Source organism: Oncorhynchus masou, chromosome 6, assembly GCF_036934945.1.
Source record: "Oncorhynchus masou masou isolate Uvic2021 chromosome 6, UVic_Omas_1.1, whole genome shotgun sequence".
NCBI lineage: Eukaryota > Metazoa > Chordata > Actinopteri > Salmoniformes > Salmonidae > Oncorhynchus > Oncorhynchus masou.
Window position 1 is genome coordinate 42,415,853 of NC_088217.1, and position 15,197 is coordinate 42,431,049.

Sequence of the window (15,197 nt, forward strand, 5' to 3'; positions counted from 1 at the left end):
CATTACGCCTAATTATATGTAAATAAATATGTCTATTGTTCTGCATAGGTTACCTAAGCATCTCTTTACCTGTTCAATTGTCATTTAAACCAAGTAAAGAAGCTTTTCTGGTCAGATCTAGGTAAAAGATTGAAGGTAATGGGAGTTTGAGTTCATTTAGCAATTGCTTGCTTTTCTAAAGTCTAGCAAGTTTGCTAGCAGGCATGCCAGCTAAGATAGTTAGACAAGCTACTCTAAATTGATTGATAGCCTGAAATGGCTTGGTGGCTAGTTATGTTGGAAGATTGGGAACTTATCTAGCTGGCTAGTTAAATCTAACTTCATAAAATTGCTTGGTGGCTAGTATTACAGAGAAACAACAAAACATTTGTGATATATTTATTAATCAAGAAGGAATCAATTGGCTACATAGCTTGATCACATTAATTTACAAACAAACCTCCTACCCATCACCGCTCAAATCAAATCAAACGCTGTGTGTGTCACTCTACTCACTCCTCCTCCTGCACCTAGTCCAGTCAGTGTGCCCCCTCTGTAAAATACAGCTGACAAATCATTTTTGCAAACAATGATGATATACCGTGGGCTTAAAAATCAAGTTTAGTAATTCATTTGATAACTGAGAAATACAAAAAAACAAGACAAATCTGGGCATGACACCAGTGGCCTAGTAAAAAAGGCAAAAAAAAAAAATACATAATCGCTCAGTTGTCAGGACAGTAATGTGTCTCATGTTTGTGCAGCTGTTTTGGTCATAACAGTCAACAAAATGAAAACTCCTGACCACCGCAAAGTATATATGAACACTGGAAGACATGCTACCTAAAGGAACCCACATAAACACACTAATTCACCCAACATGTCAGTAGCATCCCCCTGGGCAAAATCAATATGACGACGTTGAACCAATGTGGAAAATGAATTGGATTTGCAAAAAGTAATCTGCGTAAGGGAATTTTGTATTTTTGGCACATTTGACCTAAATCCAATGATGTGATTGTTTTGATTTCACATTAGTTGACAACCAAATGTAAATCAAAACTAGACGTTGAATTGACATATGTGCCCATTGGGATTGGTCTTCACTCACTTTTAATCTAGTGTGTGTAGTTAAATACCTGGTTTTGAGACCTGCAGTAGAAGGGAGGGGGTGGACTAGAGTCCACCCAGTTTACGGGGCCAGAGTCTTAGCTACTGTAATTCTCTGACCACACGGACATCAGACACGAGCCAATTTAGAACCCTGTCACTTCACCTTTCAAACACAAACTTGACCTGGAGCTCATTTAAGTGTAAATGTAGAGAATTAAAACGATGAGAGAAGTAAACTACTCCTGTTGTTTTGAATGTAAAGGTTGTATTCATTGAGGAGATAGCTTGTGAATTACAAATTGTACTTCAGTAAAGCCCATTTGAATCCCATCCATAGTTATTCATGCGTTAATCCATAGAGATGCATCAGCAGCAAATGATCTGGGTTTATATGATCAGTTCAGTTACAGCTCACAGACATCTGTTTGCAAACAATGCCACAAAGGCCCAATAGTCACAGTATTTCTATCACTTCATGACCTCATGGGGGAAATGACATTTACTGAGGGGTGACTTTTTAATCAGCGCTTTCGTCACGTTTTCATTCATTTATGTGTTGAGCAGATGGAGAGGGTGACTGTTCACTGTCAGACAAATGATCACACGAACACACCAGTCTCTAGTGAGGGAACGGACACCTGTCAATCTCGGTCTGAAATACTATTTTATTCCAATGCAGGACCACATCAACAAATTACGGACCTGCATTTTCTATTCCTACATTATAGATATTCAATACATAAATGATTCTATCCATACAAAATATAAAAATATGTGGGACCTCATTTACATAGTATTTACATTGCTTCCTTAATTTAGTGAATTTATTCATTCATTTACTTATATACAGTACAGCCTATAAACTTGAGTACACTGGTATATACCTAAATCACATTGCATGAAAAAGCTAGACCTTACTGAATTGTCTGTACCTTACTGTTGCTGCATGGAAATGACATTATTATTACGATTGCCCGTTGGCTTTGATAAATATGGTGACAGACAAGCAGAGTGCAGTGTGAGAGTCAGAGAAATATAATCAATAATCAGGATAACTTGTTCTGAAACATTAAATGGATAAACATGCAAAACATTTGTGCTGTCAACCGTTTACCCAACTGCATATCAAAACACTGTCAACCTCACAATACTCAACAACTTCAGAAGTCTGTTTCTCTTTTCTGAACAGATTAACTATGTTAATTTATACTGGGGGAGGGAGGGCACTTTCTCTTGACTCTTTCCATGGTGCGAATTTTAAGAGATTATGCAGTTCTTGCTTTTCCGGCGTTTGCGGGTGTGCAGCTGTCCCCCTCTGCCACTCATTTGGTGCGGTCCGCCCACCCCCGTGGAGCTGTACTTGTGGAGGAGCTCCTGGCTGCTCAGGTACCTCAGCTGCACAGGCCTAGGAATGGGCTCTCCCAGGAAGTAACCCTCGTCCTCAGACTCAGACGATGAAGAGCAGGTGGAGCACCACTCGTCCTCATCCTCGTAGTCGTCCCAGGAGTAGGGCCCGGCGAGACGGCGGTGGGCACTGGGCTTCTGCAGGGTGAGGTCAGAGGTGGTGCGAGGGCACTGCCTGAATGGCTCCGGCCCCCTGCACCTCCCCCCTGCACTCCCAAATGTGTCCCTTGCGCCCCGCGGAGGGGGAAACTGGTCATAGTCCTCTCTGACTCTCAGCTGGGGCCTCTCCCTGCGCTCAGCGGCCAGGTGCAGGGCGTTCTCCGAGCGGGAGCGTCTGGAGCGACGGGGGCGGTGGTGATTGTGTCTCCGGCGCTGAGGGGTGTCTTCAGGGGCAGCCATGCCCGGGCCCTCTCCTCGTCTCCGCGTGCGCTCGCTGATGGGCGGGAGGCGGGCAGCGTTGGCGCTGCTCACCAGGCTGACCCTGTCCTCCTCCTGGTAGGTGAAGCCGGCTGGCAGGTGGCTCATGCCCATCCCCAGGCCTGGGGGCTCACAGTACTGCAGAGGATACTGCACCTGCACTGGGGGCTCCAGCTCCATGTAGGGCTGGCCTGAGGTGAGGCTGTGCATGGAGTCAGAGCTGTGGAACTGGACCGAGGAGTTGAGGGTGCCCATGTTGCTCTTCTCTGACACGTTCATGCCAGAGTCTTTGCTCAGGTCTGGCATGGAGAAACGAGACAGGTGCTCCTGGCGCTTCCCTCCTCCATCTGCTGACGTTCCTTCAGAGAAACAACAGGCAGGTTAGTCAGTGGTTAACTTCATCAGTTATCCTCATTGGTATCATTATTACATCAATAAATCTCATAACCATTGACATAATTATGAGAAAGGCATAGAGTATGTAATTAGCTTTGGATCAGTTGCAGTATTCTGTGAGAAATAAAAGTCCTAAGCAGTTAAATATATTGCTTCAAATACAATCACATTAATTCATCTTCCCTACATGGTGAATCTGGAAGAGTTACCTGTAGCGTTGGACAGGGCCAGTGACTCCATGGAAACCCTGGGTGTCTGCTCTAAGGGAGTGAGCTGCTCCGTGAAGCTAAGTGCGCTGATGGGGTTCCTGCTGCGCCCCATCTGGGGAGGCCCCACCTCCCTGTCCCTCTGGAATACATGCAGACTGACCGAGCGCTTGTCAGAGAAGCCGTTGTGGTAGGACAAGCCGTGGGGTACGTCAAAGCTTTGCTGGGGTTTCAGTTTGGGGGGATAGTAGTCCTCTGAACTCTGATGGAACCAGTTCTCATTCATAGAGCGGCCTTTGAGGGCTGAGATGGGCGGCCTCTTGGTGACACCCGTCTCCTTGGACCTGTGGTTTGGTTGGTTGCCCTGCCCGGGGGAGGTGGAGTTATATGCAGTCCTGACATTGCATTGGCTGAGCAGATGGAGAGCGGTGGGTGTTGCAGTGGGGTCTGATCGGCCCTCGTAGGGGTACGTGTCACGCCCCTGTCCCTGGCTCTTCCATGCAGGCGGCTCGCGGGTCAAACTGGGCGTCTGGCTGGACAGACTCAGCAGGTCCATCTGTAAGGAGAGAGGGTCCACCTCACCCGAACACCTCCCTGCCTGACCCCCGTTCTTTCCAGCCTTGGAGCTGCGGCGGGACTCTCGAGTGGAGCGTGCGCTCTGGAAGGCGGAGTCTGAGGAGTCTGACCCGTTAGGCTCCTCCCCCAGGCTGCAGGAGCGCGAGCAGAAGATCTGTCCATGTTTGGGCAGGAAGGGGCGACCTAAGAGGGAGTTCTTACAGCGGGCACAGCAGAAACAGCCCTCTGTGGCGTGCCAGTGCTGCCCGTCATATGTCATCTGGCCCTGGTCAATGCCTGAGGGACAGAGGGGAAAAACACTTATAGGCCAAAATGTTAATGGAAAGGACCCAATAATCTTTACTCTTTTGCTCTCTAATGAGTCAATGCCTGCAACAGAGAACCACCAAGACTAATCATTGTGGAAATACTGTAGGTGCGGAATGTGAAAGATAAAGTGCTATAAGCAGCAAGGCAAATTAAGGCTAATCAAATACAAAACATCAGCTAAATAACTCTAGAGGGAGAACTCCCTTATCAAAAGATATAGATATCGTCCATAAACTGGAAAATGTTCCAACTCCATTTTAATAGGAAATGAGTTGGAAGTTCTAAGTAAACCTGAGTGAAGAAAGGCCCTGGGGCTACAACACTTTTACAACACAGTTTAGGGTTAAACTCATTATGTAACATGCATTGCATTTGAAGTATGTTTGCAGTTGCCAGGGAGAACAGTCCTCGGCTAATGGCTGCCATCTGGTTTCAAATGGTTTCTGATGGTTTCAATTTATAATCAGTATTACTCAAATACTTTCTGTATCCTGTATAACAAATAATTACAGAGCTGCATGTCTGTTTGCTGAGGGCCGTGCCAGATCACAGCCTGGGATCCTGTTGAGGGATAAGCAAGCGGCTCTCTGGACTGAGAGGAAAGCACAGAGGTGGCACTGGCCCCACTGGTGATAAGGCGCTCGGTTTACCCTGTGACAAGTTGTCCTGCTTGGTTTGGTTATACGTAGAGAAAATGACCTTGTGAAAATGTATATCTACTGAATCTTGTAGATCAAATGATCTTTCCCCCTTTGTGAAAACGCTGCTGAGTTCATCTAGTCTGTTTTAAAAGACGCTACTTGTATCCGTGCCGTGAGGTATCTGCATGCCAGTGTTGCGTTAAATCATAGACGGTTAAATTCTACCAAAAGCATGTAATCTTTGCAGCCATGCATATTTCTCCCTGAAATGTTTCTCCAAGCTAAATCCAGATCAGTCCTCTGTTCTTCTTAATATTACTGAAATTGCGTCCTATTTGTCTTGCTTGACGGATGCTAGTGCTTTCGCTCTCTAGATTACAGCTCGTGTTGTCGGATGGAGGGCCCTGCGTTGGCTCTGGTGGATGCGCGGCGTACCAATGTGCTCCCCACAGGAGTCACAGTACTCTGCGTAGAGGGACTCGAAACAGCTGCAGCAGTAGGGCCGGCCCTCCTTCATGATGTACCGCTGGCCGCCCAGCACCGTCTCACACTCGAAACAGCAGAAGTGCTTCATGTGCCAGTGCCTGCCCTCCGCCTCCGTGCACTCGTCCGCAAAGATGATCTACAGACGGAGAGAGAGGGAAGAGAGGAGAGAGGGATGAGGACGGTATCCTTTATCATGCTGCTTTTCTCTGAGGTGAGAGGCCCTGTTCACCCTATTACAGAGAATGACAGGACAAAGGCTCAAAGGCCTGGCTGTCTGCTACCGTAGCCCTCTCTCTTATCCCTCCCCATACTGACAGACACTGTCCTACTGTATTACACCATCCACTCTGTCCCCTCTTTGGGATCGTGTGTATGGAGATCTACTGAAAATCCATGTTTAATTATTCCCATGTTATAGCACTGTATTTCAAGATACCAGATAGGAAAACAGAGGAGGCCTATATTTAAACCATCTACTGTTTTACATGGCAGTTAGTGTCACTAGCCCTTATAGTAGTCAACATACTATTTGTTGTACTTCTGTTATGTGTGTGGATGAGTATGGAAAGGCCTAGACATGTTTGAGTCTCAGAGAGGATTGCTGGGGCCAGGCACAAAACGAAAAACTTTACAATTCACATACATTTAAAAACATGAACATGTAGTGTGTGTGTGTGCATCTATCAGCTACACATACATGTGAGTACATGCACACAACAAGTAGGTCACATGGGGAGAGGAGTTGTGCCGTGAAGACTTCAAGTATCGCTTTATTAGATTAAAAAAAAAACAGGCTCTCTGTTCACTCGCGCTATATGAGATGGAAGATGGTTACACTCATGCCTCTGTGGAATACTGTACGTTTCCTTTCATTTGTTCTGGACCTGGGGACTGAAAACGCCCCTGGTGGGGTAAGTGTGTGTGTCAGTGTGTAAGTTACCTATGCAATCCATTTGGAATTCCCAACACGTTTCTTGTAAAACCAAGAAGTGACACAGTCAATCTTTCCTCAACTCTAAGCCAAGAGAGACATAGCACTAATATTATCCCTCTGATTACAATGAAGACCAAGACGTGTGGCTCTGTTCTGGGCCAGCTGCAGATTTTTCTTGCTGCACTTGACCATATGACTGGACAACAATCAAAATAAGATTAACAAATAGAGCCTGCAGGACTCGCTTCTTGGAGTGTGATGACAAAAAAAGCAAGACCTTCTCTTTCCAAACATTGAATCTATATGTTTTGACCATGACAGTTTACAATCTAAGGTAACACCAAGTCATTTAGTCTCCTCAACTTGTTCAACAGCCACGCCATTCATTACCAGAGTCACCCGAGGTCTAACACTTAGGCAATGATTTGCACCAAATACAATGCTCTTAGTTTTAGAGATGTTCTGGACCAGTTTATTACTGGCCACCCATTCCAAAACAGACTGCAACTCTTTGTTAAGGGTTTCAGTGACTTCATTAGCTGTGGTTGCTGATGCGTATATGGTTGAATCATCAGCATACATGGACACACATGCTTTGTTCACCCACGACTGTGTGGCCGCAGACAACTCCAACACCATCATTAAGTTTCCAGATGACGACAGACAATCACCAACAACATTGAGACAGCCTATAGGGAGGTCAGAGACCTGGAAGTGTGGTGCCAGGACAACAAGCTCTCCCTCAATGTGAGCAAGACAAAAGGAGCTTTTTGTGGACTACAGGAAACGGAGGACCGAACACGCCTCCATTCACATCGACGAGCTGTAGTGGAGCGGGTTGAGAGCTTCAAGTTTCTCTGTGTCCACATCACTAAGGACCTATCATGGTCCAAACACACCAACATAGTTGTGAAGAGGGCACGACAATGCCTCTTCCCTCTCAGGAGGCTGAAAAGATTCAGTATGGGCCCTCAGATCCTCAAAACGTTATACAGCTGCACCATTAAGAGCATCTTGATGGGCTGCATCCCCGTTTGGTATGGCAACTGCTCGGCATCCAGCTGTAAGGTGCTACAGAGGGTAGTGCTTACAACCCAGTACATCACTGGGGCCGAACTCCCTGCCATCCAGAACCTCTATACCAGGTGGTGTCAGAGGAAGGCCCTTCAAATTGTCAGACTCCAGCCACCCAAGTCATAGACTGTTCTCCCTGCTACCGCACAACATGCGATACCGGAGCACCAAGTCTGGAACCAAAAGCCTTCTTAACAGCTTCTACTCCCAGGCAATAAGCCTGCTGAACAGTTAATCACATTTCTACCAGGACTATTTACATTGACCACCTAATTTATTTATTCATTCATCTTAATTGATTTGCACTGACTCCCTTGCACTGGCTCTATGCACACTCACTAGACTACCCACTACACCGACACTCCAACACACTACATACGCTCATACACACTGCTGCGACTCTATCCTGATTGCTGAGTCACTTTTACCCCTACATACTGTATTACCTCAACTACCTCGTACCCCTGCACATTGACACTGTTCTGGTACTCCTTGTACACTCAGCAAAAAAGAAACGTCCTCTCACTGTCAATGGCAGAACACTGACATTCCGGCCTTGCAGGAAATCACGCACAAAAAACGAGCAGTTTGGCTGGTGGCATTGTCATGCTGGAGGGTCACGTCAGGATGAGCCTGCAGGAAGGGTACCACATGAGGGAGGAAAATGTCTTCCCTGTAACGCACAGCGTTGAGACTGCCTGCAATGACAACAAGCTCAGTCCGATGATGCTGTGACACACCGCCCCAGACCATGACGGACCCTCCGCATCCACGCTCATTCCTTCGACGATAAACGCATATCTGACCATCCCCCATGGTGAGACAAAACCGCAGCTCGTCAGTGAAGAGCACTTTTTGCCAGTCCTGTCTGGTCCAGCGACGGTGGGTTGTTGCCCATAGGCGACGTTGTTGCCAGTGATGTCTCGTGAGGACCTGCCTTACAACAGGCATACAAGTCCTCAGTCCAGCCTCTCTCAGCCTATTGCGGACAGTCTGAGCACTGATGGAGGGATTGTGCGTACCTGGTGTAACTCGGGCAGTTGTTGTTGCCATCCTGTACCTGTCCCGTAGGTGTGATGCTCGGATGTGCCAATCCTGTGCAGGTGTTGTTACACGTGGTCTGCCACTGGGAGGACGATCAGCTGTCCGTCCTGTCTCCCTGTAGCACTGTCTTAGACGTCTCACAGTACTGACGTTGCAATTTATTGCCCTGGCCACATCTGCAGTCCTCATGCCTCCTTGCAGCACGCCAAAGGCACGTTCACACAGATGAGCAGGGACTCTGGGCATCTTTCTTTTGGTGTTTTTCAGAGTCAGTAGAAAGGTCTCTTTAGTGTCCTGAGTTGTTATAACTGTGACATTAATTGCCTACTGTCTGTAAGCTGTTAGTGTCTTAACGACCGTTCCACAGGTGCATGTTCATTAATTGTTTATTGGTCATTGAACAAGCATGGGAAACAGTGTTTAAACCCTTTACAAAGAAGATCTGTGAAGGTATTTGGATTTTAACAAATTATGTTTGAAAGACAGGGTCCTGAAAAGGGAATTTATATAGCATGGTTGTTGTTGTTTTTATTGTGTTACTATTGATTTTTTTAATTTAGCAAATATCTGCACTTTTGGGAATGGGCTCATAAGTAAACATTTCACTGTTATGTCTACACCCGTTGTATTCAGCTCATGTGACCAATACAATGTGATTTGTGTTTAGCAGGGTTCTGCTCCTACCTCGTCGCAGGCAGAACAGCGTGGTTTGAGTCTCTCTGCGTGGTGCCGACCACAGTAGATCTTCCCTTCCTGGTAGAAGTAGATGAGGTCCACCAGCAGCTCGTCACACATGCTGCACACGAAGCAGCCAGGGTGCCAACACACGCCGTGGCCCGCCCGCGACGCAAACACTGCAATGTCACCTCCGTTTATCTGCCCTCCACACTGGTAGAGACAGAGAGATGGTAGAGGAGAGAGAGAGAGAGAGATGGTAGAGGAGAGAGATGGTAGAGGAGAGAGAGAGAGAGAGAGATGGTAGAGGAGAGAGAGAGAGAGAGATGGTAGAGGAGAGAGAGATGGTAGAGGAGAGAGAGAGATGGTAGAGGAGAGAGAGAGAGATGGTAGAGGAGAGAGAGATGGTAGAGGAGAGAGAGAGAGAGAGAGATGGTAGAGGAGAGAGAGAGAGAGATGGTAGAGGAGAGAGAGAGAGAGATGGTAGAGGAGAGAGAGAGATGGTAGAGGAGAGAGAGAGATGGTAGAGGAGAGAGAGAGATGGTAGAGGAGAGAGAGAGAGAGATGGTAGAGGAGTGAAAAAGGAAGCAGGGAGAGGAAGATTTGAAGAGGAGAAAGGTACAGGGAGTGGGGGGCGAGACATTGAGAGATGGTAGGGAGGGGAGAAAGGAGGGGTAGTGTGTGAATGAGACAGAGGGACATTTAGAGGGGTGGGACAGAGACAGAAAGGGAGTGAAAAGAATCAGATTATCGAACTGGCACACAGACCTGTTACGCATAGAGGTCAGCCAGGGGAGGGAATTCAATCAATACACACCCTTAGAGTAATCTGCTTCCTTACACACTCATTCCTGTGGTTGTCTGCTTAGCAAGAAATACAGTGAGTAAAACATGGATACAAACTGGGCATAAGCATAACAGAGCACTGCAGAACTTGCCTCAGGTCAGTAAGGGAATGACTAGGGGCTGAGTGTTTTTCTGAATGAAAACAATGTGGTGCAGACTAAAGCAACATCAAGATTTGTTTATCTAGACTGCGATGTACCTTCAGGAGATCAAATCTGGAAGGTACATTCCAAGGCACAGTATAACGTAAGGTGAAGAGTTGGGATCAAAAACACAGCATCAAGGATCCTATAAGCCATCAGTGTGTCAGTGTGACATTTGTTCTGGCCAAGCTACTGGGAGAGATGAGGGAAAACACAGACAGGCAGATCTACCACAGTTGAGAGGCTGGGTCATGACTTGAATGTGAGGCTCCATTTTTATCAGCTTATTTTAAAATGTCAGCTGAGCTCTTCACGGGGTGAATCACAATAAAAGACAGAAATGTCGATGGGTACTGTCAGATTCTACCACAAAAGAAAGGAGAGTCCTTCGCCTATACAGTATTTTCTTTGATCACTTTTGTAATGTGTTTTTTTCGTGTGAGAGATGACTATACGCGTATTTCTATCATATCCATCCAACTATGGCCACCCCTGTATAACCTCCACCATGTGTCTGTCCGACCTCTGCCCTTCTCGTGTGAGCGCCTGTGGGTGAACCAGTCCCATTCCCACCGGAGTCACCGTACCTGCTCACAGATCGCTCCCGTCATCGTCACGGGAAATGGTCTCACATTGCCGCGGCCCAGATTCTCCCGTTTCCGTTGGTTACTGAAGAGTTTGAGCTCCCTCTTCTCTTCATCGTCCAAAGTGTTACAGTAACGCACCTGGAAAACACACAGATCATTCAACATGTAATAAAGGGCTGCAGAGACAAACACAAATGATCCAGAGTTAGAGACACTAGAGAGTTAAGATGTCACGGTGACAAATACCCCCTTCCCAATATCTGTGTGCCCTGGAGGCAGACGGGAGGAGGGATAAGGGTCTTACCTCATTGTCGTGTGGGGGCAGCTGATGGAGGAGTTGTTTGATGCGGTGCTTCTCTCCTGGGCTGTTCACATAGGGAACCTTGTCCTCGGGCAGGGAGCTGTAGTAGTGATGAACCTGACGGGAGAAAAACCAGGGCTGGTCAGGCCACTACCACTAGTGACATGGCACAGAGATTGGACCATAAGTGGCAAATTAACATTTATTGGAACCCTATAGGCTATATGAGTATTGGAAGAAAATGTCAAAAGTTTGGACACACCTACTCATTCAAGGGTTTTTCTTTTTTTTATTATTTTCTACCCTGTAGAATAATAGTAAAGACATCAACTCTATGAAATAACACATATGGAATCATTTAGTAACCAAAACGTGGTTACTACCACTTGAAACTCCTTCCACAGGAACATACATATACAGTAAATTACAGTAATGAACCGTGTGTGTGTGTGTCAGAGAGGCGTAACGCTCATCTCGCTATTCAAAATGACTGCTACATTCTTTACATTATGCCGGCCAACAATTAATGTCATCTTGGTGAAATGTATTAGTCTTTCAGAGTTACACAGGGGGAAGCAGAAAATCGGGACCAGTGTTCATCAATGGCCGTGATTTCAGGAGCATCGAGCGCCAGAAGACGGAAAGAGAGCGAGAGACGAAGAGATTAGGGCGCCAGAAGTACAGGAGAGGCAATTAATATGTGCTGACCACAGGTAGCCAATTTTAATGGCCCATCTATCTAATGAATGGATCTTTGGACTGGAACCTGTCAGCTTTGTCCTTGGGTGCGGTACCAAGGGCCTGGCACCAAAACTATATGGATATCCCTGAATAATGAAGACGCCTTCTGCATTTATTCACTGCAACAAAATAACAACAAATATATAGATATTGAAAGCCTCTGACATCCAAACTTAAAACAAAACACTCTGCAACATGTTCTATGACAGCAAATCTGTGATTCTTGGAAATAACACAAGGTGTACTGAGAAACGGTCTCACACCCCCCAGAGCCAGTAAGGATGAGCAGATTGGAATAATAATAATCGTAATTAGGGCCATAGAAACGACATTGAACAAAAACATAAAAAGGCAACATGCAACAATTTCAAAGATTTTACTGAGTTACAGTCCATATAAGTAAATCAGTCAATTTAAACAAATTCATTAGTCAGTATCTGGTGTGAGCACCATTTGCCTTAAGCAGCATGACACATCTCCTTCGCATAGAGTTGATCAGGCTGTTGATTGTGACCTGTGGAATGATGTCCCACTACTCTTCGATGGCTGTGCGAAGGAACACGCGGTCGTACACGGCTATCCAGAGCATCCCAAACATGCTCAATGGGTGACATGTCTGGTGAGAATGCAGGCCATGGAAGAACTGGAGAATTTTTAGCTTCCAAGAATTGTGTACAGATCCTTGCGACATGGGGCTGTGCATTATCACGCTGAAACATGAGGCGATGGCGACGGATGAATAGCACAGCAATGGGCCTCAGAATCTCAGTGCATTCAAATTGCGCTCCTTCAAATTGCCATCGATAAAAAGCAATTGTGTTCGTGTCCATCTGCCCGGTACAGTAAAAACCGGGATTCATCCATGAAGAGCACACTTCTTCAGCGTGCCATTGGCCACTGAATGTTAGCATTTGCCCACTAAAGTCGGTTACGAAACCAAACTGCAGTCAGGTCAAGACCCTGCTGAGGATGACGAGTACACAGATGAGCTTCCATGAGATGGTTTCTGACAGTTTGTGCAGATATTCTTCGGTTTTGCAAACCCAGAGATTCATCAGCTCTCCGGGTAGCTGTTCCCAGATGTCCCACAGGTGAAATAGCTGGATGTGGAGGTCCTGGGCTGGCATGGATACACGTGGTCTGCAGTTGTGAGGCTGGTTGGAAGTAGAGCCAAATTCTCTAAAATGATGTTATAGGCAGCTTATAGTTGAGAAATTAACATTCCATTCTCTAGCAAAAGCTCTGGAATACATTCCTGCACCCTCCCTAAAAACTTTAGACATCTGTGACATTATGTTTTGTGACAGAACTGCACATTTTATTGTCCAACACAAGGTGCACCTGTGTAATGATCATGCTGTTTATTCAGCTTCTTGATATGCCACACCTGTCAGGTGGATGGTAAAGGAGAAATTGGTAAAGGAGAAATGTCTCACTAACAAGGACGTAAACAAATTAGCGCACAAAATCAGAGAGAAATAAGCTTTTTGTGCATATGGAACATTTCGGGGATCTTTTATTTCAGTTCATGAAACTTTACAGCTTGCTTGTATATTTTTGTTCAGTGTAAATGGCCTCAGATTGAATCTTCTCTCTAATTATACAGAGAATATACAGTTTTTAAAGGATAAATCTAATAGCAGGGTTTATGTTAGAAACCAACCTCCCCCACAGCTGTTTTTCATCTCCGTTCACGGGAGAGACTGACAGCGTCTAGGACACAACCAAAGACCAATCCTGACACACTATAACAAGCAACAGTGAGTGTTTATTGGACATATCACACTAACAAAAACACCATGGCAACAGCCTGCCACACATGGGCAAGAAGGGAGGACTGCCATTCCAAAGTACAATAAATAGTAAGACTGCCATTTCCTTCAATCTAAGTGTAAAGGTTATCTTTACATCTACAAAAGCATGAAATAATAAAAGCTTTAAGATTTGTACCAGATCCTCTTGGATGACAAAAGCAGATTCTTCCCCATCTCTTGTGACACTCCGTGATCTGCCTCTTCAACAGCAGAGACATCAGTAATGGCTGCTTTAGTAACATATTTGGTCTCAGCTTCCCGTATCCTGGCAACTTCCTGACATTTTATTAGCTCTGACATCGAGAGAGAGAGAGAGTGCATATTGGCTGGGCCAATAATGGCAGTCCTATTAAAAATGAGTAAAAGCAATGTTCAGGAAACTCAGTTCCCTTTGAATTAAAAACCAATAAACTCTGATACTTGGTTTCAGAGATAACAAAAGCATGACTATTGTGGCTGGAATACAGCTGAAATTCTGTGTTTCACATTGCTAATACAATTTTGTTACTGCACGAATCCAGACATTCATTACAGAGCAAGGGGAAATCATGTTTAGTTATTCCCACAGTCTTTGTGGACCGCTAAAATATGTAGTTACAGAATGGTGACTTGACACCAGTTGAGACTGAATAGCAGGCTCCTCCTGATGGAGGAGTGGGACTGTGTCCCTGAGGAGAAACCTACACCTGGATGGAGCTCAGATTCTACAGATTAACTGGTGGTATTCACCATCTCCCTCTGTGGCTGGGCAGGGCGTTGAAAAGTACCTCAATGGGTTTCCTCCCCCCACCGTGCAGGGTCAAAAAACACACTTCTATCACTTGACTGACTTGTACGTCAGGTTTGGAAGAGCTTTACTGTATACGTGAAAATCCAATGTACATAAGTATGCAACCAGCAGTAAATCCTACAAACTATAGCCTATTTCCTCAATGCAAAGCCTCTCATTTAACGGTAACATTCCCAGTCTCACTGCCCTACTGCTTTGGAAAGCCATCCGTCAGTCTATCCTCTCCAGTCTCCAGTTTGGCAGGCCGGTGTTCTGCTGCTTTTAAAGTGGAGCTTAATTGACTGGAGGTCACGTGGCCCTTGGGGATGAAAAATGGCTGTGCTCAGCCTTGCGCGACTGAAATGGGGGATGAGTTAACAGTGTATTGACCACCCCATTGCACAAGCAATAAGGCTTGCTAACAGTTCATCAAGAAAATGAAACTCTTATGTATAAAGGTTTCATTGTCTAATAATAAAAAGATAACTCCCACACACGCACACCTTCGGTACACAAGGGCCTTGTGAAGACGGTTTCTTGGATGCTCACAGGCCATGTCATGCGTTTCTGCATATCCCAGCCTAGCAAAGTCAACAACAGGCTTCTGAAACCACGAGTAAACAGTTTGCAAGCAGAAGGAATTAGATATTAATTCAAAACCCGCCGTCACGTAATCCTTGTAAACCAAATCGTCTTTTACTTGAACACCAAACACGCAACATAAGACGGGGAATAAATCTTT

General features: G+C 45.7%; 1 protein-coding gene across 3 annotated transcripts in view; it reads right to left on the reverse strand.

Moving 5' to 3' along the window:
* Positions 1-364: 364 nt before the first annotated feature.
* The window catches only part of LOC135542078 (prickle-like protein 2), a 120,276-nt gene continuing 105,443 nt past the window's right edge, over positions 365-15,197 (reverse strand). For all 3 annotated transcript variants that reach the window (XM_064968718.1, XM_064968720.1, XM_064968719.1), the window contains 6 exons: positions 11,135-11,248; positions 10,831-10,968; positions 9,264-9,467; positions 5,477-5,663; positions 3,519-4,367; positions 365-3,272 (listed from right to left, as the gene is read on the reverse strand). In XM_064968718.1, coding sequence (XP_064824790.1) covers positions 2,350-3,272; positions 3,519-4,367; positions 5,477-5,663; positions 9,264-9,467; positions 10,831-10,968; positions 11,135-11,248 — 2,415 coding nt within the window. In that variant the 3' untranslated portion in view covers positions 365-2,349. The remainder of the gene's footprint in view (positions 3,273-3,518; positions 4,368-5,476; positions 5,664-9,263; positions 9,468-10,830; positions 10,969-11,134; positions 11,249-15,197) is intronic.